The following is a 24,519-nucleotide window of genomic DNA, read 5'->3' as shown; positions in this document are numbered from 1 at the left end:
ATTCTTTTCTGCATGGAACACCAGCAACTTGCTTTACAGTCCAGGAAATTTCATCTGACAGAATATGAATAATGAAGATGCTCTTATCTTTAATTCTTCTATAAGATAAATTTTGTGAAAAACACTCATACTTGCAGAGAAACATGATGTGCTGACTATAAACAAAATGCTGATATGCATAGTGTGGAAAGTGGGGAAGGACTTAATTTCCTGTCCAACCAGTTATCTTCATTAACTGTAGTATTTCTTGTAAAATTATTACAGTTAAAAAAATGCATATTTATTTCTGAGGCAGCTATGCAGTTTGAAGCTACTGTTGTGCATTCAGGTTTTCAAATATGACGGAGTGGGTCACCATGACCATTGTGCTTTGGTGTTCATTTGTATCTTTCATGGTTATTTGACAATTCTGAATTTTCAAGGTTAAACAGATTGAAGCTCTTCTATGCATCATTAAAACGTCAGTTATTTGTTCATACTCTTCTTATGCATGTATTACAGTGGATGCACAAGCCTCTTTTGGAAGGAAGGCTTAGTATGAATTGTGAACCGTTGGGATCATGTGTCAAGCTGTGTGGCACAACTAAACTTCCAGGCCATCTGTGTACTTCAGCCTTATTAAGTAAAATGGTGCTACTTGTATTGGAAAATGATACAGTCCATGAAAATTGTGATGTTGAAAGAAAGAAAATAGATAATATAAGTAAGTGGTAAAACTTAAAGGAATTTGATTTTATAGTAGTTGGAAATTAATCCGAATTGATAATTAGAAATGTGTATTTAAAGTTTGGGACGTAGATATGAGAAGTCATCCTTTTATCTCTTAAAAAGTATAAATAACGCACAAGTGTAATATAATATATTTCTGGGGCCTTTTCTGATTATATACATGCTGTTTCAACAGGACTTTGAATTTGGCGGTTTCAATTTAAAATGAACTTCAGAGTTGTTCATTGCCAAAACATGTGGTGCATTGGCATGAGTGGGCAATAGGAACTTTATCTATGCCATCAAATAAATGCCCTGAGTGTTTAGCCATAACATAAAGATATTTTGAGGCAGCAGTTTTTCTTAATTCTGCCAGGTGGAATCTTGTTTCTTTATAGAATGATCAAATTAGAAGCAGCATTATCAAATTAACATTTTTATCTCTGGAAGTCTCACCATGATGAGAAGCGTAATTATTCAATAAGCTAATAAAGAAAACACATGCTAATTGTTAGTGTAAAATTTGTTTGCTTTCTGGACTTAAATCTTGGGTACCTTGTCTGCAAGAAATACATATACATATATATATATATATACACACACACACATACATATATAAAGAGAGTAGAGACAAACTACAGTTTTTGTCTTGCTTGATTTACTTTCAAATATCCTGAATATATATAATAAGTTATTGTAGCTTTTTCTTTTGTGTTTTATGATGCAATGGCAAATATCCAATTCGTGCTCTGAAGCACCTAAAATTGCATGTAAATATGGTTTTTTTTTTGTGTGGGTTTTTTTTTTTTTTTTTAGTGCATTTAAAATATATTTAAAAAACAAAACCAAAGACCAACAAAACCTTGACCTGAAAATTCTTGCTTATGCACTGAATATATTCAGGAGTTGTTTGTAAGCAACAGCTTTTGTGGTTTGATTAGTTGCAGAACTGTTATACTCATTACAATGGGTTGAAGAATTGGAAAATCCTCCTTATCCACTTCAGGAATATCTTCATATGTTAGAAGAAATACACATCACCTATGAGAAGTTCAGGATGCTTAGTGATACAACTGGCCTTCGGCAAACAATATTTGATAGGTATGTAGGAACAAGTAAACCAACTTGTCTGCATATTTGCATTTTATAAAGTGCCACCATATTTCCCTATGTGTACTGACTCAAACTTCACACGCTTGTGTTGTGAACTGAACTGTGCATCTGTCGATATTAACCAGGGTCTTTCTTCTTCTTTGAAGATCAGAGGAACATGGAAGACTCTGGTCCTTAACCATGGCTAAAGTGATTCGTGCAGAAAATGCTGTATCCTGTGAGATGAAACAACTTTTTAAGACAACAGAAGGGTATTTTAATCCTAACGCTTACAATTTTTTGTTTGTTGCAAATGTTGATAATGTTAAATGATACTGATTCTGATGAATAACAATTGAAGACTGAAAATTTGGTAACATGTGTATGGTGTGTAAAAGTGAGAATTGGCTTAGTGCCTGGGATTAGTTATGTCATAGGATCTTTGATCATTGTGAACCAATTGACATTTTGCTTACTAGTTGAATTTTTGGGTTTCATTCTATGATGTTTTGCTTGTATGAATAGGTTTCCGCTATTAACAGAGGGCAGATTACATACACTTCAGTGCCTGTCACCTTTTCTGCTTGAGGAAGAAAAGAACGAACTTGTTTTCCACTGTGTGGCCAAACTTATGACATGCACACAGACAGAGCTTGCCAGCACCGATGGTGAGTATGTTCTTACCTCAGTCCACGAGAACTTAAGAATGTTATTTATAATACTGTTTGCATTTAGAGAAAATGTGTTAATATTGTTTTTCCTAGAAATACCTTCTCAGTTTGCATGTTTCTATACTGTTTGGCATAGTAGTTTTCTGCTTTATTAAGGAAGTACAAGCTATACTGCCTGGTACAAAATTAGAACTAAAGTATTTAGGCTGATATTGTTAGAAGAATTTTGATATTGCTGTATTGTGATTGTCTTTATTTAAACACATCTATAAATACTGAAGTTTTCAATTAATCATTTAGGCTTTATACAACATGCAAAAATATTACTATTGTCAACTGGAAGTGTCATGATTGTATTTAGATGCTTTAGCAAGAGCTCTTTCACAGCCTATGTATGATTTTTGAGTACCTCTTCCAGTGCATTAGATGTAGTGTGCAGAGTCAGAGCTGCTGTACATACACTTTCAGCAGCTTTTGAAAAGTTACATGGAGGTGATTGAGATGTAGTACACTAAGCAATATTATAACACACTTTTAGTAGCACAAATATATTTAAATCATAGCAGATTCGTGGTTGGTTTGAAGATCTTGGTAGGTTTTTCTTTTTTTCTAAAATTTGGGTTGGGTATAGTGTTTTTGATTTAATGATGCCATCTCTGGATTAAGTGTTCAAAGAAGAAAGTGTAGACATTATCCAAACAGTCTTACAGTATTGATGTTAAGTTCAAATAAAAATATCCAGGCAGTTGACATACATTTTAACACTTGTTTTCTCTTGATAATAAAGGTCTATTGATTATGGTATTTTTATTATGTTACAGGAGCGTTTGGGTGTCTTTCCATTTTGAACTCCTGCTTGAATGATAGTAGTATTGATTGTGATCATCTACTACCTGGAATACTAAAAATCATAATATCTTGGAAAAACAACAGTGAGGACAGTTTTCTCTTTAGCTGGTGGGTGCAACTTTGAGATAATTTGACTTTTCTTTTAATTTCTAAAATGAGTTATTGTGGTTTAAGGCCAGCTGGCAACTAAGCCCCACACAGCCGCTTGCTCGTTCCCCCCTGATGGGATAGGGGAGAGAATCAGAAGGGTAAAAGTGAGAAAACATGTGGGTTGAAATAAAGACAGTTTAATAGGTAAAGCAAAAGCTGCATGCACAAGCAGGGCAGATCAAGGAATTTGTTCACCACTTCCCATTGGCAGGCAGGTTCTCAGTCATGTGCTGGAAAGCAGGGCTCCATCACATGTTAACAGTGACTTGGGAAGACAAACACCAACACTCAAAACTCCCCCTCCACCCTTCCTTCTTCCCCAGCTTTATATGCTGAGCGTACGTCATACAGTATGGAATATCCCTTTGGTCAGTTGGGGTCAGCTGTCCTGGCTGTGTACCCTTCCAACTCCTTGTGCATCCACAGCCTACTCCCTGGTGAGAAGCATAAAAGGCCATGGCTCTGTGTAAACACTGCTCAGCTAGAACATCCCTGCATTACCAACACACTTTTCAGCACAAATCCAAAACATATCCCCATACTAGATACTATGAAAAACATTAATTCTGTCCTAGCCAAAAAAGCACGAGAGTTTAAAAGTACAGAGTGGTTATTAACTCAACAAAATCAATTTGTAAGTTACAACTGCCATCCACTACTCTAACGTTACATTTTTAAGCCATTGTAGAACTGCATCCCTTAGTTCGATATATCTATTTTCATGTATTTTATAATTCATGGTGAAGAAAATTACCTGGGTGGTTGAAGGCTGGGAAACTACGAGCTTTTTTTAATGCACCTAGGTATCAAAGGTTTTCAGAAGCATTCAGAACTGACCAATTTTTGTAGGTGTTGCTCCAGATTCTGATTGCCTATTTAGATACCAGGAAGAAAACTTGGATAGTAAACTTAGGTGGCTGTTGTTTAAAATTCTGTGTATGCAAATGTAGCTTGGAAATCTCCCAGCAAGGAGTGAAGATATACTGAGGTTCATTTGTCTTGAGTATAGTGAGAGAAATCCAGGCCATAGAGTCTCGAAATAATATATGCTATTTGGACACTTGAGTGCTTATATCTTATTCTTAAAATCAGTAACTTAAATGATTATTGCATTGATGTAATTAAAATTGCTAAATTTCATAGTTCCATGTAAGTGCATTACTTGAGCAAATAAGTAAATTGTACAGTTTTAGAAATCTTTATAACATGCAAATGAGCAAATAGCTCCTACAGTCTCTTTTGTACCTGTTGACTGGCTTATTTAAACTTGGCAGCTAATATAGTATTCTAACTTTGAAAGACAGAGTATCAAAAGCACATAGGGCAGGGTCTACTGCGACACTTAATTTGTCCTAAGAGGAGTGAAGACAAGAATATAAAGACTCATGTTTACAACATGAATATTTGTAAGCTTTAGTTCTATTTTTATTACAGTAATCTGAAAGAGACAAGTGCTCAATTGCTTGGTTTCAACATAGAGGTGATCCGTTACCTTCCCTTGTTGCTGAAGTATTCCATAGCTCCTTTGGACAACAGTGAATGGGACTTCATCATGTGCTCCATGCTGGCTTGGTTAGAGGTAATACAAAAGAGATTATTACTAACCATTGCACTGCAGCTTTTAGTAGGATCCTCCTGATGCCCTCCAAACCTGATGGATTGGTTCAGGGGAGGAGGAAGGGGGGAACAGCTATAAAAATAGGCTACAAAAAAACTGATTGAAATTTCATCCTAAATCTTTTAAAAGTTTATGTTGAAAGTTTGCCTATCTGTTTACAAAGTGAAAAGTTTGGTATGATACAGTAAAACGTTATAGAAGCAATGCCACATAGCAATTTGAATAAAGATGCATGAGGATTGCCAAGAGGAATGGAAGCCAGAGTGTTTGTAATGTTTCAGTCTTAGATTTTAGAACATGGTAGGGCTTAACAGTTTTAGTCTCATCTGATAGATTGGATATAAGGAGGGAATTTTTCATTGTTAGGGTGGTGAGGCACTGGAACAGGTTGCTCAGGGAGGTTGTGAGTGCTCCATCCCTGGCAGTATTCAAGGCCAGGTTGGATGAAGCCTTGGGTGAGATGCTTTAGTGTGAGGTGTCCCTGCCCATGGCAGGGGGGTTGGAACTTGATGATCTTGAGGTCCTTTCCAACCCTAACTATTCTATGATTCTATGATGTGTGTTAACTTTATTGTATCTCAGAGTAATATTAATAGCTGGGTACCCAGTGTTTTGAGGATAACTTATTTTACGTATCATCTCTATTAAGATACAGAACTAAGACAATAAACTCTACCTACTACACGAGTGCTAATGTTGCATCTTCACTTTTGATGTACTTACCTTTTTAGATTATTCCCTGCATGTGGCAGGGACATAGTCATCTCATATTAGCAAATATTTGTCCCATTGTTAAAAAAAATTGTACCAAATCCTTTTTTGCTGAGCTTTAACAAAAGTCATCTATCAGTTAAAGGCACAAGCAATACTACATCTCTGGTTTGTTTTTGTTTATGGAGATGAAATTACCTTACTCTTGAAGCAATATGATGTTTAGTGATGGCACTGGTGGCTGGAAAATAATTTTGAAATATGTCTGCTGTAGGTCTCTATGTTGAAAAAAAATATCCCTTTAAGACCAAAGTCTAATATGACATATAAAAATTAACTGAATGTAAAGCAGTATCTGCATTGCAGTATCAAACTGATCACCTGAAACATCAAAATGTATTCTGACAGTGTTAGAAAACGGGTTAGAGTAAACAGCTGACTACTTTATTTGTTAAATAAGAATGCAGAATCCCTCACCCTGTCACTGCTAAGGGCAAGCCAGAAACTTCCATGTGTCCCTTCTTGGTCTTGGGATTAATCTCCTTACCTATGCTGTATATGCCTCAAAACTGTAATTTTTTTAATGAAAAAAAAAAACAAAAACAACCGCCCCAAAAACTACAACAAACAAAACAACAACAACAAAACAAACCAAATAAACCCAAACAAATAAAAACCCAACAAACTTGTATGAAAAAATTGTTGCATAGATAAGTGCTTGAGAATGTTTTTAATATTTAATGCCATTCCTTGGGGGAAAATAGTGAGAATATAAATTAGAAGAATAAACTCTGCTGGGGGAGAGGTAATGTTCTCCTGATAGCCACTTCAATAATTTCCAGTTTACAATAGTGTATTATCAATTTCCTTCTGCAAGTTGGAAATACAAGTGTGATATCCATATGGCTTTTGTGTTTGGGAGAGGAAAGTGAGAGCACTTCACATACCAGTTTTGGCTTACTTGGCTGCACAAGCGCCACAGAAAAGCTCAGCTGCAAACGTTTCTGTTTGAATCCACTTGATGGCAGTTTCTGTCATTGAAAAGAAGGTCACATAAAGGAAGCAATCCTGGATTCTAAATATTGATGAGACTTGGAAATTCATTTCAGTAAGTCTTGCTGAGATACAGATTACATTTTTAAACTTTCCCCCAGTCATATTAAAATGGTCTTCGCAACTGAATTTTCTTGGAAACTACACTTTCTGGTGTACACAGGAAATGTGAAACATATTTTAAAGCAAATTTATGGTTAAGACATCATCCTCTTATTTTTTCCTTCTAGACAACAAGTGAAAACCGTTCACTTTATCATGTCCCGCTTGTGCAGATTTTTGCTTGTGTCAGTTGTGACTTGGCATCTGCCCTTAGCACTTACTTTGAAGCTGCAACTCCCAAAACTACTGAAAACCTTCCTGTGAACTTGATCAGCGAATGGAAAGAATTCTTTTCTGAGGGAATTCACAATTTGCTATTACCTTTGTTGGTGAAGGTCACAGGCAAGTATATGGCAAGGAGGGTCATAGTGGGTACCCATCAGGCTATTCTGAAATATAACCCAATGAGCCGTAGTTTTTAATTTATAGTAATATTATGTCAACATAGTTTATAAAAACTTGCTTTTTTTTAAACACTTACATGCTAATTAATAAAGTAACTGCACTTAACATTGTTATTCTTAAGTTTAGGTGGATTCTGATAAGTGCAGTCTGAGTTCATAGTAATGCTTGTTTATGATATCATCCATACACTCTGTATCACAGCTCATTTTTCTCTATTTTAAATAGGAGAAACCAAAAACGCATCTGAAGGCTCTTTTCAGAACTCTGTGTTAACGTCTTTGGGTGAAGCTCTAACTTACATCTCGAAGGACCAGTTGTTAAACCATAAATTGCCAGCAAAGTTTGTTGCAGGCCAAAAATCAAATCTTCCAGACAAGCTCCAGACTCTACTAAATACATTGTCTCCACTGTTGCTTTTCCGTGCTAGACCTGTACAAATTTCTGTCTACCACATGTTGTATAAGTAAGAATCAACAATTTCTCACTTCTGTCACCTTCCATCCCATGGATTTTTTTTCTAATTAAAAAAAAAAAAAAAAAACAACAACAAAACCAAGAAAAGCCCAACAAAACCCAAACCAACCAACCAAAAACCAAACCCAGAACCATGCTTTAGAACATGCACTTACAGATGTATGTTTAGAAAACTCATATTTCATTATGGGAGAAAATCCTTAACTGGGCAGTTTGTGTTCTATATTGGAGGACGTTATATAAAATTATGAATGCTAAATTTAATTGTAAAAATAGACTAAATATATACTGAGAAATTTTACTGCAGTAAGGAACATACAGTCATGCAGTTTTATTTTCTGTACCATACTTATATAGATAACAGTATTGTAACTATAAAGCTATTTATTTTTAGCCCCTATTCTAATACTCATAGCATCCTAAAATAAAAACTGAATTATTCCAGGTTTGATCTGGGTCTGACTATTGTTAAATAGTATGGCGTTTTTATTTTCACTAATTCAGAGTAGAAAGTAAGAAAGTGAAAAAAAAAATGTGTAGTCTTGTGAACTTTCTGAATCTCTCTAATACCAAAAGAGAGAATACAGAATTTGAAAAATACTGTGCACATTTGACTGCTCAAAATGCAGGTTGTGAAGCAGCTGGTTTAAGCATAAGAAGCTCCCATTATCTTTCACTTACATTGAGGCATAAAGTTGCAATAGCTTTATTCTGATAGAAAAGTTAATTGAGACTAGTGTGACTTGGGAAGTACAAAAAGTCTGGAAAAGAGCTGAGTAAGGCTACCTGCTTGTTGGCTGTCATTCAGGAACCATCTTTGCAATGGTGACATGACTTTTAAAGGTTCTGTGTTGTTAATAAGGAATAATTGCCATTATTTTTTTGTTTATCATTAACTTGACACTGATAAGCAAAGAACTGTGCATCATAGTAAAAATTAGATCTGATTTCCTTTCCATATTTCTGTAGATTAATGCCTGAATTGCCGAAATTTGATGACGAAGATCTGAAATCTTATGGTGACGAAGAGGAAGAATCAGCATTGTGAGTATTTTTATCTCATGGTTTTTTTGTGACTCTTCTGTATTTTTAAAATGTGCGATAGCAGTGGAGATTTGCAGCATAGTGGTCACCTCTCAGGAGATGTTAAAAAAAAAAAAAGATACAGCTATGACAGTATGGTAATAAAAATACTATAATAGGCTAAATCTGCCTTTGTGCTAAAACTGCAAGCAGTATTTGCAGTTGTTTTCTAGGTACAGTTACTAGAGTAAGCACAACATACATGCTTTGTATTGTGAAATCTTCACAGATTTTTACCGGACTGCTCTATTCAGAATGTGTCCAGCTGCACAGGTAACTTCAGTTACTTGAACCTCCAGTATTGACCTGGGTGTGGTATACAGCTTGAATACAATAATAAGTCAACAGTTTGAAGAGGAAGCATGGTAACTGTTTAAAAAAAAATAAGAATAAAATCTTTTTTCTTCACATCACCCTAGGGATCAATGCCTACCTTTACTATAGAGCCGCAAAAGGCTTTTAAATCCAAACCCAAACCCAACACGTGCAGTGATTAGGAGCTCTTTTGTTGGTGTGACTTGCAGACAAAGCAAGTAAGCAAACCAGCTGTGCGTGGTGTAGGTTGAATCAGCTTAGACATAGACCACTTCCAGGTTAAGTGGTCAGCTTTCAGTTTATGTTTGTCTTGCAAAAAAACCCAACTGTCCTTTCAGGAAAAAGAAAATAAAAACAAAAAAATCTTACATTCACACATTTGTGCTAGATTTTAAAGTATTTTTTCCTATAATAAAAGGTCCCTTCTATGTCCTACATACATAGTTTTACTGACATGACTTTTCTAGGAAATCTGTGAATATAAATTCAGTTAATGCTCTGCTCAAGATTTGAATTTACTAAACCAGATTAACACTTTTCCGTAGATCACCTCCAGCAGCTCTTATGTCTGTCCTGGCCACCCAAGAGGTCTTGCTAGAAAACATCCTGGAATGCATTCAGGTTGGAGAATTTGCAGTTATTCAGCCCCTGAGCGATGAGTTCTGCCTTGTTCTGGGATACCTTCTTACTTGGAAGTTAATATTAGCTTTCTTCAAAGCAGCTTCTTCTCAGGTATATGTTGAGTCCTTTCCTCTTAACTGAATTTCTTAATATACTTACTTAGTTTGAATCTTGATGTTTCATCCAGCCTTTTTATTCTTTTAATTATGCACCTATTGGTTTTGTGGAATTAGTGGAATTCTGAAAGCATCAATAGACTTTGATTTCTGCACTGCAGTAGTTAAGGCTGGTGTATTAGATTAATAAAGAATTAAGATGCATTAATAGATGATTCTTGCATTTTCAAACAAGCTTGCTACTTTTACAATATTCTAATCATTCAAAGTGATGCAGAGAACTAAGTCACTCTTCTAAACACTTGTTCTGGATCATAATCTTGCTTTTCTTTCCTATAGAAACAAATTTGTATTATTTACAGAGGAAGCTGTATTTGTTAAGTCATCTATATGTTATGGTTTTGGTTTGACTTTTTTGTTTTACACTATCAGCTGCGAGTTCTCTACTCACAATACCTTAGAAGAACTAAAAGCTTGAATAAACTGCTTTATCACTTGTTCAGGCTTATGCCTGAAAGCCCCATCTTTTCTGGGCCAACTTCAGAAGTTCCAAATAAGGACACAAAAACCTTCTTTACTGAAGAGCTTCATTTAGATGTCAAAGGTTAGTAAAAATTGTAATACATACTTTTTGAAATGTTTGTGACATTAAATTATGTGTTGTTTTCATCACGCTGTTCAGAAGACCCTGTTAATCAACCATGATGTGAGAAGGTATGCTGGTTGAGGTTTTTTTTTGGTTTTGTTTGGTTTTTTAGCTGAGAAACATGAAAAAGACAATTAGTTTTTAAACTTACTTCACTGAAATTGTTATGTACCTGTACAGATGAGAGCAAAGACACTGAGTTTCCATTTCTTGTTATTTTGCTTGAACACCACTGGATGTTGCAGAGCAATTTACCTGGATGACAGTAAGAAAGAATTACTAATGTGACATTCCAAGAGAACGATTTCCCTTATCTCTTTATAAACTTCTATAGGAACACTGCAAACCTCAGTGCTCCAGGTTTTTTATTGTTTGCTCCAAAGTGTGCATTTTGTAGTTTCTAGAATGCAGAATTATTCTTGACTTCTGATAGTCCACCTAATCTCTAAATTAGTTCACAAATGGAAATTCATCTTCTATTAGCCTGAGAAACAGACCAGACTGATGGAGGAAGACACAGTCAAACAAGCACTTAAGGTAGCGAGTATCTAAGGAGCATGTACATGACATTCTGGTTCCCACAGTTACGCTAGTGTCAATATTTTTGTACATGGTGTGGAGGAACTGACATTTGTGATCAATGCATTTCAACATCTTTTCTTTCCCTCCCAGGGGCAGGAGCCCTGTCATCCCAGATTCCACACTTGGCCTGCTCTGTGTACCATATAACACTGAAAGACCTCCCAGCCATGGTTAGGCTTTGGTGGAATAGCTGTGAGAAACGTGTCTTCAATGTTGTAGATAAGTTTACAAGCAAGTATGTCAGCAGCGTGCTTTCTGCACAGGAAATAGCTTCTGTTCAGACGAGCACACAGTTATTTAATGGCATGACGGTTAGTAAGACTTTTTGTCCTTTTTCTTCTAATTTACTTCAGTTTTTCACAAACATTAAGAAATTATAAGACTGTATTACAGTGTTGCATGATTGCATTTTTGTTGTTCTAAATGACTGATGAAAACAACATTTAGCTTGGTATCCATGTTAAGTTGATGTTTGTTAATATTCTGCGTGGAAAAAAAATACAAAAGAATGGGTTTTATGATGTTGCAAGAGGTAAGTGGAAGATATGGCTGACTTTCTTCGGTTTATTAATTATTAATGAATCAGTAGATTGAAAAATGCCTGGTAACTTTTTCTTTGGTTCACCAACATATGAGTGGATTTTTATTTTCCATGAAAAGAGTGTTTTCCTGGTCTAAGAAAATTATTTGATGTGTGTAGTAAAGTATTTATGTTTTGTGTGCATATGGTAAAGGCTCGGTCTGCAGCACGGGAAGTCATTGCTGCCTATTCAGTTTATGATATATTTATTGAACTAATAATACAACTTCCATCAAATTACCCACTGGGATCCATAACAGTTGAGAGTGGAAAGAGGGTTGGTGTGGCTGTACAGCAGTGGTGCAATTATAGCAGCCTTCCAGTATCTGAAGGGGCCTATAGGGATGCTGGGGAGGGACTCTTCATGAGGGACTGTAGTGACAGGACAAGGGGTAACAGGTTAAAACTTAAACAGGGGAAGTTTGGATATAAGGAGGAAATTCTTTGCTGTTAGGGTGGTGAGACACTGGAATGGGTTGCCCAGGGAGGTTGTGAGTGCTCCATCCCTGGCAGTGTTCAAGGCCAGCTTGGACGAAGCCTTAGGTGAGATGGTTTAGTGTGAGTTGTCCCTGCCCATGGCCGGGGGGTTGGAACTTGACGATCTTAAGGTCCTTTCCAACCCTAACTATTCTATGATTCTTAAGATTAGAGTATCTTTGTATCTCTATATATGCTTTTTTTTTCCTATTTTATCAATAGGTAAAGGCTCGGTCTGCAACACGGGAAGTCATTGCTACCTATTCAGTTGATGATATATTTATTGAACTAATAATACAGCTTCCATCAAATTACCCACTGGGATCCATAACAGTTGAGAGTGGAAAGAGGGTTGGTGTGGCTGTACAGCAATGGCGCAATTGGATGCTACAGTTAAGCACCTACCTTACACATCAGGTAAGTGTAGAGGAAGCCCCTAGTTTTGAAAACTGAATTCAGTCATGAAAATAGAAAAACATTCCTAGTGATGCAGTATTATTTCTATCTGTATAATGGATCTCATCAGTAGATCTCAAAAGACTTCATAGGTTTGGTCACTCTTCTATCTGCGTCTCTCCAGATCCTGGAACAGAGAAGTAAAATTATTGGCCTAGTAAGTACTGTTAAATCCATAGCTAAAGTTGGAAATTTAGATCCTTTAAGACATGGGCCAGTGTCTGCCGTATGTGGCAATTCCATTTCAACTATCATTTGAAGGAAGGAAAAAAAACCTACCAAAAAAAAAAACCCCAACCCAAAACCCAGTACATGAATTTCTGTAAAAGATTGTTTGCTGAAGTTGCATCATCTATGGTTAGAACAAAACAGTGATTGAAAATTTAAAAATCCCCTTTTAAGTGCTCCTAAGTGCATTCCTTTCATTGCTTTTCTATAGACTAGACTATCATCTGTATTTCATGCATTTGCTCTACAAATTATTCACCACACATATTGCATATAATTTCACATAGAGCCTTTAGGCTTTGTTTCCTTCATCTGCTTATGAATAATAGTACAAATACTGTGAAGGAATTCTGCAGTATTAATAGCTCTTTTCCCTCTGTTAGAATGGAAGTATTATGGAAGGATTGTCTTTGTGGAAAAATAATGTGGACAAACGTTTTGAGGGTGTTGAAGATTGCATGATCTGCTTTTCAGTCATTCATGGTTCCAACTATTCACTTCCCAAAAAAGCTTGCAGAACATGCAAGAAAAAGTTTCATTCAGCTTGCTTGGTAAGTACCTAGACTAAATCTTTCAAATAGGCAAAATATCCATTTGTAGTTTGAACCAGGAACTTCTGTTGTAATACTATCAGTTCTCCATTATGTTATTGGATTATCTGGGATTAACTAAACTCATGAGTTATTTGTATGGCGTTTGTAATAAGATGTAAGAGCATGTAATGAGAGAGGGGTTGCTGCACTTCACAGATGATAATGATCCATTTCACATTCACTAAGACATAAGCCTTACATGTATGTGGGGTGTAGCAACAGAACCTCGCTGTTATCCGCACCAATATGTGAATGGAAAAGGTTAAATTTAATTTGTGCAGCATGCTCTTTAGTAAACCATACTGATGTGGACAGTTAACCTTTAACTATACCCAAGTCATTGTGGGCAGTGGTTGTACAGAGCATACTGGAACAGATTGGCACCTGTATGGACATGAAATGGAGAGATTATTGCTGCTTTAAAAATGCTAGCTTTTTATTCTAAAATGAGACTGTATGGGAATTCCTTTGTGTCAGGCTTTTTAGAATAAGACTTTAGTATTAGGTATGTGTGATGCGTATATGCAAATACATGTGTATCTATATGTACACATTGCATACATACAGAAGTGGAAAGGTCTTTTTTTACTGTTTGTTGTTATTTGTTTGGTCTTTTTAAAGTACAGTTAATACTTTGATAATTATATTAATTGGCAAATAATGGTTATTATTGCTGATAAACTGTCATTCCTGAGAGCTTGCATGTGTGTCTTAAACCATTGTATTTCTCTTTCAGTACAAATGGTTCACATCAAGCAACAAATCCACCTGTCCACTCTGTCGAGAGACATTTTTCTGAACTAAAACGGTCTTTCTCCTTTCTGTGAGCTAAGTAATAAATGAAGAGATGGCAAAAAACTGTTGTAAGAAGCTAACTACTTGGAAATAATGTCAGTTACTTTAAATTCTTGACTAGTGGGATATATGACACGTATTTACCTCTGGACTGGTTTTTGTAAGTTTGAAGATTATTCTTTGATATAAAGAAATATATAAGAATAATTTATTTTAATCTGTATATTTTTAAGATACTGTGATATATTAAAAGTTCAGAAATAATGCAGAGTTGTGTTTCAAAAGTCGTGTTTAAGCCACAACATAGTTGATTAAAACCTCTTATTTTAGGTGTATTCTAACACGGTGTCAGGCACTTAACCCAGCTCATGCCTTTTAATATAGCAGGTGAATTTAACGTAGGTGGTATAAAACCTTGATTTTTGGTTATAGTGTGTTCATAATAGTTCCTTTTATGGGGAAAAAAGAATGTTGTTGCTGTTAGACATGAAGGCATGGATCTAGGGTGACAACCTTCAGTTAAAGCATAAAATTTAAACATAGCATGCTTTAAGTTAACATGCTTGTATACCAAGCTTTCACCTTTAACTGCCTCATTTTACAAAAATCCCTTAACCATCCAGCACCCTAAAACCACAAAAACTCGGAAAGGCCAAGTAAGTAGAATACAATCATTCCTGCATGACAATGGAAAATGCTACCTATTTATTGCCAATTAGCTTTTGAAGAGAAGGCATAGGCACCGATCAGTTCTTACTGTTATAGTTGATGTCTTCATTAGCTGGCAAAGTAGCTATCACTGAATCGACACTGTACTTTCACTGTCCCAGAATTACAAGGACTCCAAGTGAGTATGACAGATGTATCAAAACTTAATATTGTTGCCAACTATACATTTTCCATGCCTTTTATTTTTTAAACAGTAGTAGCATACTAATATATTCAAAGTTGAATGGTATTTGGGGTGGATATCTTTTGAAAAGTGAATAAAAGGGAGGGAATAAATAAATTTTAATTGATCTGTGTAGTGTTTGGATTGTTTTCTATTAGTTTGTTTGATAAAGTTTCAGAAATTAATAATATAAATGTCAAGATAACAAGTTGGTCCCTTCTGACGTGGAAGCTCTAGAAATGAGTTTTAGCTGTTGATAACTTAAGTCTGTATTTTTAACAGGTAGTGCTGACCTTCCAGAGGAGAAATTTCTTCACAGTTTTTGAGAAAGACAGAATGCAAAGGCTTTAAAACTGTGTCCTGGGTTCACCAGTAGCCGTTTTTCTCCTTCTTAGTATCCGGTGCTCTGCTTCCTCCCAGCCTCCCCTCGCCCCGGCAGAGCATGAGACTCACAAAGTCCTTGGCCAGAATAAACATTACTTAGCAACAATTAAAAACAATCGGTGTTATCAGCTCTGTTCCCAGGCTGGAAGTCAAAACACAGAGCTTGCACCAGCTACTAAGAAGGAGAAAAATGGCTACTGGTGAACCCAGGACAAACTGGTGCTGAAAAGCTCTAACTAGAGACACAGATTAAGGAGAAAGCTGTAGTTTTTAGTTTTTACTGATAATAAAACTCCAGAGTCGCAGCAGACAGCAGTAGAGAGGGGCCAGGAAAATTGAACTTACGATCTGTTGAACTGGATGCTTGTATTTCCTTGTCCAGATATCCAGCTGTTGGATAGCCCAGTGCAATCATGTTCTGTGGAATGGGTGTTTGTTATATTAGTTTCTGTTCTGATCTTCATTATTCTGTTCTTTGTAATTTAAAACTGCACACACTGTTGAGAATTGCCAATATGTGCCAGATAACTGCCCGTTTTTGTCCCTTTTAGCCCTTTTAAAACCAATTCTTTAGTTATAACTAAACACTAGACATTAAACTTCCTTTTGTTAAATCTGTAGTTTCATTCTATTAAAAGTTTTGACATCTTAAAAATCCTCTTTTGATTTTATGACTTTTGCTCATCAACTTAACTTTGCTAGCCAAAGTGGTTAACAACATAAAACTTTCAGAGTGGTGTAAGGATGATAGTGTTTTGGTTCAAACAGCACTGCGGCTATGATTGTTACTTTAAAAGCCATGATTTACAGCAAAGTAAAATCATTAAGCATAAAACCTCTTCTCCTTATAGCTTTGTAAGGGAAAACTGAACCAGAAAAAAGTGTTGCTTAGCAAAGGGTCTGCTATCAAGTCAGGTCCTAGAAGTAGGAAGAAGACTGAAATACAACTCTGTAGAATTGTCTACTTGGTAAGCTGCAAGAACAAAACTTTGCGTAAATTTTTCAGTGGAAAACTGTGGAAACACGTTATTTCAGATGGTCACAAAGTTTCTCCCCAGTGCGTCAACTTTGCCAGTCCTTAGACAAGTCCGGAGTGGATAGTAGCTTCTCATGTTCCTTTGCACTAAAAAATCTCAAGTGGCCTAGCTAGGTTTATAGTCACGTGTTTCTGCTAACAGCACCTACACTTCTCATATGTTATTCTCCCTGTTCAAAACCTTCTTTTTTCAGTGTCCTAGTTAAGGTTTTTGGGTGGTCAGTTCAAAGCATGGAAGAACTTTTAATGTTTGTGCAAGCTGGGTAAGCACAGGAGTCATAAGTTCACTTCTGAAGTCTTAAATGGAACAGTCTCTTCAGTGCCTCAGCATTCTACAGAAAAACCCTTGTGACCCTGGTCCCTGTAGAAGAGTTAGGTGATGGCTTATCAAACATCACTTGACACAAATTCTTAAAGGTCAGTGTCTCTGAAAGCATTCTCCCAGGCAGCGCTAGGGAATAGTCTGGAGAAGATATGGGGGGTGAAAGGGAGAGGGAGGATTGGTTTAGTATTGCAATGTATTAACAGTGGTGCTGCATATGAGACTGTCTCTGCCATTGTGCTGCATGGGAGCAAAACATCTTCCTTGTTGGACTGTGCCCACTGCACAGCACACATCTCATGTACACTGCTGGGGCAGTTCTGTACATGAATCTTCTGCTGGCAGCAGGAGGAGGAAGAAGCTGCAGAGAAAAGCTCTTCATCTGGATCCAGTGGTCAGGAAATGGCTTCCCATTTTGGATAGTGATTGAGGGAGGACTTTTACTCCACTTCTCTACTTACTTAAAGTCCTTGTTTTTAGCTACCCACTAACCAGCCTTTTCAATAGCATCTCTTCCTTTTCCCCCTATTAATACCCTTTCATGGATGAGAGCTTTCATCTAATCTACAGCAGTACCCTCCTTGTAAAATTACATAAGAGGGAGCACAATCACCCCACTGTTGCCCATAAGACTTCAGGAGAGTAATAGCTTGCTTTTGCTTTAGCTTTTGATATACAGTTACTGCATCTTGCTGTTCAGAAGTACACCATTTCCTTCCCATGAAGGAAACTCAGTAACTGTGCCTTAGACATGTGAAAGTAACCAATACCACATCAAAATAAGTAACACTGATTCTAAGTATTCATTCAAATCCAGCATAGGTATAGACAGCACCCTATTAAAAGGATATATTAAAGATATTATAAGGATATATTAAACCAGGAAGAATTACATCAAAGTAAATTATTTTAATAAGCTACAATGACAAAATATACAGATACCTATTTATAAAGGAAAAAGTCTTCTATGTTTAAGTGCAAATACAATAAGGCAGGGTATTTCACAGTTGCCCCTCAACTGTCCTGTGGATAGCTAGAGGACCCCTACACCTCTGACAGCCAACAAGAGCTGGTTGACATCCAGAATAAAAATAAATATAGAATCTTGATCAGTTTCACTGCAGTAATAAGGAAGTGAAGATATTCTTTATGAGGATGGAAAATCTTGGCTTAAAATCTGATTGGGAAACTTCAGTTCTCTTGTGTTCAGCTTTCTGCATGTCTAGTGTCTGGAAGATGAAGAGCAGTTAGCAATGACTTCCTAAATCTGAGGATAGTAAGCATCTCTGGTCCTGCTTGTCTGGAAAGTACTCGTGTGCCTTCTAAGCCATGTTTCTTCATTGTTTCCAGGATTTCATCTGTAATTGAAAGTGCAGCATTACAATTGAGTTCATATGGAAAGGGGCTGTGAAAGGCAGTGCTAAAGTATCTACGAAACATAAGCTGTAAAACAAAGATTATAAACTGTGTTGTCACTAAGTTTTATGCAAAATAGTCTTCCACCAAGAACAAATTAAGTTTACAATTTGCTAACTGAAGTTCTGTATTTTGGTATTTTTAATAGCAATAAACAATTCAGTTATGAAGCTAATTTGTAGAAGAAACTGAAGTCTGTAGCACTGTCTCCCAAAAGGTGCCTAATCTACGAGGTGTGAAAGAAAAATGCTTCTTAAAATTAGTTGATAATGTACAGCCATTAAGAACTAGATTGGAAGAAACAAGTCTGCACCTTTTCTCTATGCCTGTCAAAATGAAAGACGTCACATTCCCAACTGAAGGCTCTTGCCTTGGAAGTTCACACCATCATTCTCTTTGATGAGGAAGGATGGGCCTGGCTTTGTTATACTTAGTTCTTAAGATTTACAGTTACCTTTGAAGTGTGGAACTGAAGCCCACACTTGAGTGGTACATAATACCATTTTCCAAACTAAGTTAGGGTGTTGTTTTGGTAAATTTGCTTATGTATTTGGTCTAGCTCACCATACGCTGGATGCAAAAGCCATGAATTCAGGAAAAGGACTCCAAGAGACATCAGTTTATGTAAAAGCCCCTCTGTAGATTAGACACCCACATAAAATTAAAAGACAAGAAGCACAAGAATCCACAGATGCCATGGACTTTATGAAGCAGGCAGATATGGTCATCTACAGCATTTCTAAATGAGGACCTAAAACACCTATATGAATGTCAAGACAATCTTGAATTAGTTGCTGTCACCACATGTTAGATTCAACTGATGTTGTGTACTACGTTTTCTTGTTTACTGAAGTCTTATAAGCTGGAGAACACTGCACTGATCAATATTTTGATTTAATATAGTGTTAGGTCTGGTTTGGCACATTTAATGGTCCAAGGAAAGTGATCACCTGGATTATTTTCTTTAATTGTGACCAAGTAGAATAAGCCTTCTGGTGAAAGTAGGTCTGGTACTAATGGAAAAACTCTATCCATTACTTCTCTGCCCTTCTTGCCACCAGCCCAGGATGCCTCTATTCCGTGGCTTTCCACCTAGAAGGAATGAAGGCAAAGATTGTCACAATACAGAATTATAGAAGGGTCACTCAAAACAGAAACATTACCGTAATCACTAGTTTTGGATGTCTGCCATTAGAAATCTGTCAACTTTAATTAATCAGATTACTATATGCTGAGTGATAATGTTTCAGCTTGAAGCATACAAATACGTAATATGCAGCAAAATTACTTCAAGACTACTTTTTACACAATGAACATACAATTTTTGTTTCAAATTCCACTTTTAAACTGGATTAAAAGAGCTACATTTTGTCACGTGCTTTTTACATATTTTATTGTAATGTTTTAGAAGTGTGTTTGCCAAATGGAAGGTGGCCAAAAAACCCTTTAAGTATTTTTGGGTCAAATTCTGAGAATAGTGACTGCAGAAGCAGAGGATATTTTGCAGGGAAAAAGTGCATTTTCCATTGAAAGTCTTTCATGGGAATGCCTTAGCATGCCTAACAAAAGTCTTACACAGTTTATACTTGATGGAGAAGCTAGGTCTTGAGAAGCAGCAGCTAGCAATCCTTATTCCCACGTAGTCTTTATAAGCAACTCTAGTAAATAATTTTCACTACAACAGTGCTGTTGCAAGAGCGCTGGTCCTACAACATCCTCTATTATTTAAAAATAAAACAAAACCCCTTCAGTTTTCATAGCAGAGCTTATTTGTTTTGCCACTTCTCCTCTGACAGTAGAAATATTTTTATTGTGTATTTCCAATTTTTCCTACCTCTTCAGAAGGTGTCACCACATATGGTGGATTAAATAGCAGTAGATCAACCTTTCCATTCAATCTTGGAGACAGTCCTTTGACCTGTAGGTGAGTTGAAGGTTCTTTTGTTAATTTTCCTTTTCTTTTTTTTTGGAAACAATGCAAGCATTTTGTAAAAGTACAGTTACATAATGCTGGATATTCTGAGCATTTCAGCCTGACTCTGGAACACTGTACTTTCTAAGTGCAAGAGAAACATCATGAGGAAGTATCCATGCACAGCAGAACATTTCAGTCATCTTAAAGAGTATGTTATGTATGGGATGTACAAGAGAAAGACACATATATGGACACAAAGTTAGGTAGATAAATCAGATATAAAAGAATTTTTAAGTTATCATTGGTTAATATTTGTTACCCAAAATTCCTGATTGGTGACAACTACAGTTCATTTCTCAAGTATGAGCAGTATTTCATCCATTTTAGATCACATTTGTTGTTGCCTATCTTCATTATCTTTTATAAACACAGATATTTAGGGTATTTTAAATAAACATCTTGCCAAAGAGACGAGAAACCTAGCTTTTCTCCATATCAAGTTTTATAAGGAAAAAGTAACAACATACACGGTTCCTAATTAAATCAGAAAGAGCTGAGAACTAAGAAATGCATCACATTAGAGAAAGGGCTATGATAATGTCAGGTCACTGCAGAGTTCCTTGTGCAGCATTTTCCAAACTATATCTACATAATTAAGTTTTAAGATCAATTCAATGAAATTTTAAAGCTTAAATTTGAATTTTAGAGCTGAAGCAGTTTGGTTTTCCCTTCTTGCAGAAACACTTTTGCATTTTATTGTTTTCTTTTTCACTTCTGTGCTTTTTAAGAGAATGCTTGTTCCAGGACACGGTTATTTTTCAGTATCTCTAATAAGTACTAAAAAACTTACAAAAACTATAAAGATATTACTGAAACACCTTACCAAGTCAGTAATGACTGGCTGAAGGTGAACGTTGTTAAGCAGAGCTGTCTCCAGTGTACAGTAAGCTGCCATTGGGTTGATATCTGTGCATCTAGAAGCAAAATATTACAAAGTGTAAGTTACTGGATACTGTATCTGGGTACTGTAACATCACTGTGAACCATATGCTAATTTATGTACTCTCAATGAAAACATCTGTTACTTTTTGAGTCCATAGCAAAAAATAGCCAGTAAAATACATACAGTGTATCAGCAGCTAAACCACTCAACACTATGCTGGAAGTTTTAATGACTGTATGAAAGCTAAAGTGCAGGATTTGTTTTTCAATGCTAGCTCTGCATAAATACATATGCATACAAGTCTCTCATAAAATTCAATTACTGACAGCATCCATAACTAACGTTGTGTTATCAGACCTCAGTAAGACTAGTCAGTGGCTAAAATTTAGAATTTAACTAAGTGAACACAATAGTAAACTTAGCAATTTGTCTCAGAAGTGGGAAAATGGAATTCTAGTGGCACCACTACTTAGTTGTTAAAGAACCTGAAGTAAGTAGTTTAGGCTTGCTTTGCTTTGATTTCCATACCTGTAGAATTGAACTGATACTGCTTTGTGAAAAGAACAGTTTTCAAAATGTAAAAATGGAAAGTATATATGCGAGGGTTAAGTATTGTTTATTAGTGCATGCAGCAGTTTAAGTGCTATTACACTTACATATACAGTGCACTGGATCCAATAATGGAAGCTACAAATGTCGAAACCACACCAGATCCAGATCCTATTTCAAGGCAGATCTCAACTCTAAAGAGAGAAAACTCTGGATGACTTATTTGTAACATATAAGACCACCTACAACAGATGCAGAATTAGTCAAGGCAGTGTTAGAAAACCTGACGCCCTTCTCCCAGATGTGCTGAAATACTTACCATACAGACTTCAAAGCCCATGACATGTCAACGTCTTGTTGCCTGTTTCACAGTGTTTTTTCAGGCCTCTTGGTGACCATACAGACAATTCCTTGTGTGTTTCCCAAAGTGGCCTGTGATAACATTTCCCCCACGCCTACTAACATTAAAGTTTCCATTAACTGCACAATCTCAACAGTACAGGCTACATTTCCACAGCATTTATTACAGATTTATTGCAGCAAGACTGAACTCCAGTAGAAATTAACGAACATCTCCATGAAGCCACACAACTAAAGCAGGACTCAAATGCAGAATACCTCGGGAGAGTTTCAGCCAGCTCTGGACAAACAGCAGTGGCAGGCAATTTCAAAATAGTCACTCCTAACATTAACTCCTTGGTCGATTTCTGTAGTGGTTATAGTTACAGAGGCATACTTCAGCTGCTGACACAGGGCAGCCACCTGGGGAGCTACACAACTCCTACAGCTTCACTGGGGTTGGGACACAAGCATTTTACTACATTCATAAAAATCACAGAATGGTTTGGGTTCGAAGGGATCTTAAAGCTCAAACAGTTCCAACCCCCTGCCAAGGCCAGCGACACCTTCCACTAGAGCAAATTGCTCAAAGCCCCCTCCAACCTGGCCTTGAACACTGCCAGGGATGGGGCACCCAGTTTTTCTGGGCAACCTGTGCCATGTCTCACCACTCTCATAGTAAATAATTTCTTTGTAGTATTTAATCTAAATCTATATTTTTTTCAGTTTCGAACCATCACCCCTTGTCCTGTTACTACATGCCCTTGTAAAAAGTCCCTTTACAGCATCCCTGAAGGCCCCTTTAGGTACCGGAAGCTGCTCTAAGTTCTCGCCGGAGCCTTCTCTTCTCCAGGCTGAACAACCCCAGCTCTCTCAGCTTGTGCTCACTGGAGAGGTGCTCCAGCCCTCCGAGCACCTTCGTGGCCCTCCGCTGGACTCTGTTCCAACAGGGCCATGTCCTTCTGGTGTTGGGATCCCCAGAGCTGGAATACTGACATCCGTGCTGCTGCCACCGAAATACGGTGCAGCCCTTGCACAGCTGCTCGTATGTTACCCCAAAGCGCCACCCTACGGACAACGAGCAGAGCCCGAAGCCGTTCTGAGAAACGCGGCAGGCCCGGTGCTACCGCGCTCCCCTCAGCCAACCGCCCGCGGAGGGGCAGACGGACGGGACGGGACCGCCTCGCCTCGCCCGCTCCCCGCCGTGCCTACCGGGCCTGCCTCAGGCGGGCCGCGTCCTGCTCCAGCGCGTCCAGCAGCAAGAAGGTGTCCTCGGCCGGCTCGTACACATCGCGGAAGCGCCCGTGCGCCCCCACGTGATCGTACCGCGGGGTCGGGAGCGCGGACGCCGCCATCCCATCCCGTCCAGTCCTACCCCGGGGTGCGCATGCGCTGCCGGATTGCAGGCTTGCGCCTGCGCGGGATCCCGCGGCGGCGGGGAGGGGAGGGGGGGGGGGGCCGGAGGAGTCGCGCCGCCGACGCCGCCACGGTGAGGACAGTGGCTGGGCCCCGCCCACGGCGGCGGCTGCCGCTGCGGCCTCGTGATTAGCTGCTGACGTCACTGCCGGTGAGGACCGCCGCGCCCGGAGACGTTCTAGCGCCAGAGTTCGTCGTGCCGGTGCAGGTGGTCCGACATTGAGACCCGTCACTGTAATCAGTTCCGGTGTGCGCGGCCATCGCCGCAGCACAGTCACGGAACGGACTAGGTTGGAAGAGACCTTCAGGATCAAGTCCACCCTAAACCATGTACTCGGGTTTTTAATCACTCCAGGGATGGTGACTCCACCACTGCCCTGGGCAGCCTGTGCCAGTACCTGATCCCCCTCCCAGTGAAGAAGTTTTTCCCAATACCCAACCTAAAACTCCTCTGGTGCAGCTTGAGGCCATTACCTCTTGGGCTATCACTTGCTACTTAGGAGGAGACCAACCCCACTTCACCACAGCCTCCTTTCAGGTAGATGTAGAGAGCAATAAGGTACCCTCTGACTCTCCTCTTGTCCAAGCTAAACAATCTCAGTTCCTTCAGCCGCTCCTCATTGTACGTGTGCTCCAGGCCCTTCACCAGCTCTGTTGTCCTTCTCTGGACCCAATCCAGCATCTCAGTGTCTCTCTTGGGGCCCAGAACTGAACACAGAATTTGAGGTGTGGCCTCACCAGTGCCCAGTACAGGGGGACAATCACTGCCCTGCCCCTGCTGGCCGCACTACTGCTGATACAGGCCACAACGCTGCTGGCCTTTGCTGCCCAGCTGTCCATGAAGACTGATGTGAAGGACCCACTACTTCTGCTTATTGTTTTTGCTTCAGCTTCCCAAACTAACTGCTCTTCCTTCATGAGAAGTAACACCTCTGCACATCAAGTTAACACAAAGCCAAACAAAAGAGGTTCTGAGGAAGTT

General features: G+C 38.1%; 2 protein-coding genes across 3 annotated transcripts in view; one reads left to right on the top strand and one right to left on the bottom strand.

Moving 5' to 3' along the window:
• Positions 1-16,215, top strand: part of LTN1 (listerin E3 ubiquitin protein ligase 1) — a 32,312-nt gene extending 16,097 nt beyond the window's left edge. Inside the window, exons 16-30 of one of the 2 annotated variants that reach the window (XM_065676765.1) lie at positions 502-703; positions 1,650-1,809; positions 1,968-2,072; positions 2,326-2,468; positions 3,293-3,428; positions 4,905-5,049; positions 7,083-7,296; positions 7,585-7,822; positions 8,803-8,877; positions 9,777-9,963; positions 10,401-10,572; positions 11,287-11,507; positions 12,476-12,670; positions 13,321-13,488; positions 14,267-16,215. In XM_065676765.1, coding sequence (XP_065532837.1) covers positions 502-703; positions 1,650-1,809; positions 1,968-2,072; positions 2,326-2,468; positions 3,293-3,428; positions 4,905-5,049; positions 7,083-7,296; positions 7,585-7,822; positions 8,803-8,877; positions 9,777-9,963; positions 10,401-10,572; positions 11,287-11,507; positions 12,476-12,670; positions 13,321-13,488; positions 14,267-14,329 — 2,424 coding nt within the window. In that variant the 3' untranslated portion in view covers positions 14,330-16,215. The other variant, XM_065676766.1, reaches the window with a different exon arrangement.
• A 1,633-nt stretch (positions 16,216-17,848) lies between these two features.
• Positions 17,849-23,552, bottom strand: N6AMT1 (N-6 adenine-specific DNA methyltransferase 1). Its single transcript, XM_065676767.1, has 6 exons — positions 23,334-23,552; positions 21,890-21,976; positions 21,174-21,264; positions 20,210-20,293; positions 19,326-19,467; positions 17,849-18,317 (listed from the first exon to the last, which is right to left on the bottom strand). The coding sequence occupies exons 1-6, from the start codon at positions 23,474-23,476 to the stop codon at positions 18,166-18,168; spliced, it is 699 nt and encodes a 232-aa protein (XP_065532839.1). The 5' UTR covers positions 23,477-23,552; the 3' UTR covers positions 17,849-18,165.
• Between the last annotated feature and the right edge of the window lie 967 nt (positions 23,553-24,519).

The sequence above is a fragment of the Lathamus discolor genome, chromosome 4, assembly GCF_037157495.1.
Source record: "Lathamus discolor isolate bLatDis1 chromosome 4, bLatDis1.hap1, whole genome shotgun sequence".
NCBI classification, from domain to species: Eukaryota; Metazoa; Chordata; class Aves; order Psittaciformes; family Psittacidae; genus Lathamus; species Lathamus discolor.
The sequence above is the reverse complement of the archived record's forward strand: the minus strand, read 5'-3'. Positions and strand labels throughout refer to the sequence as shown.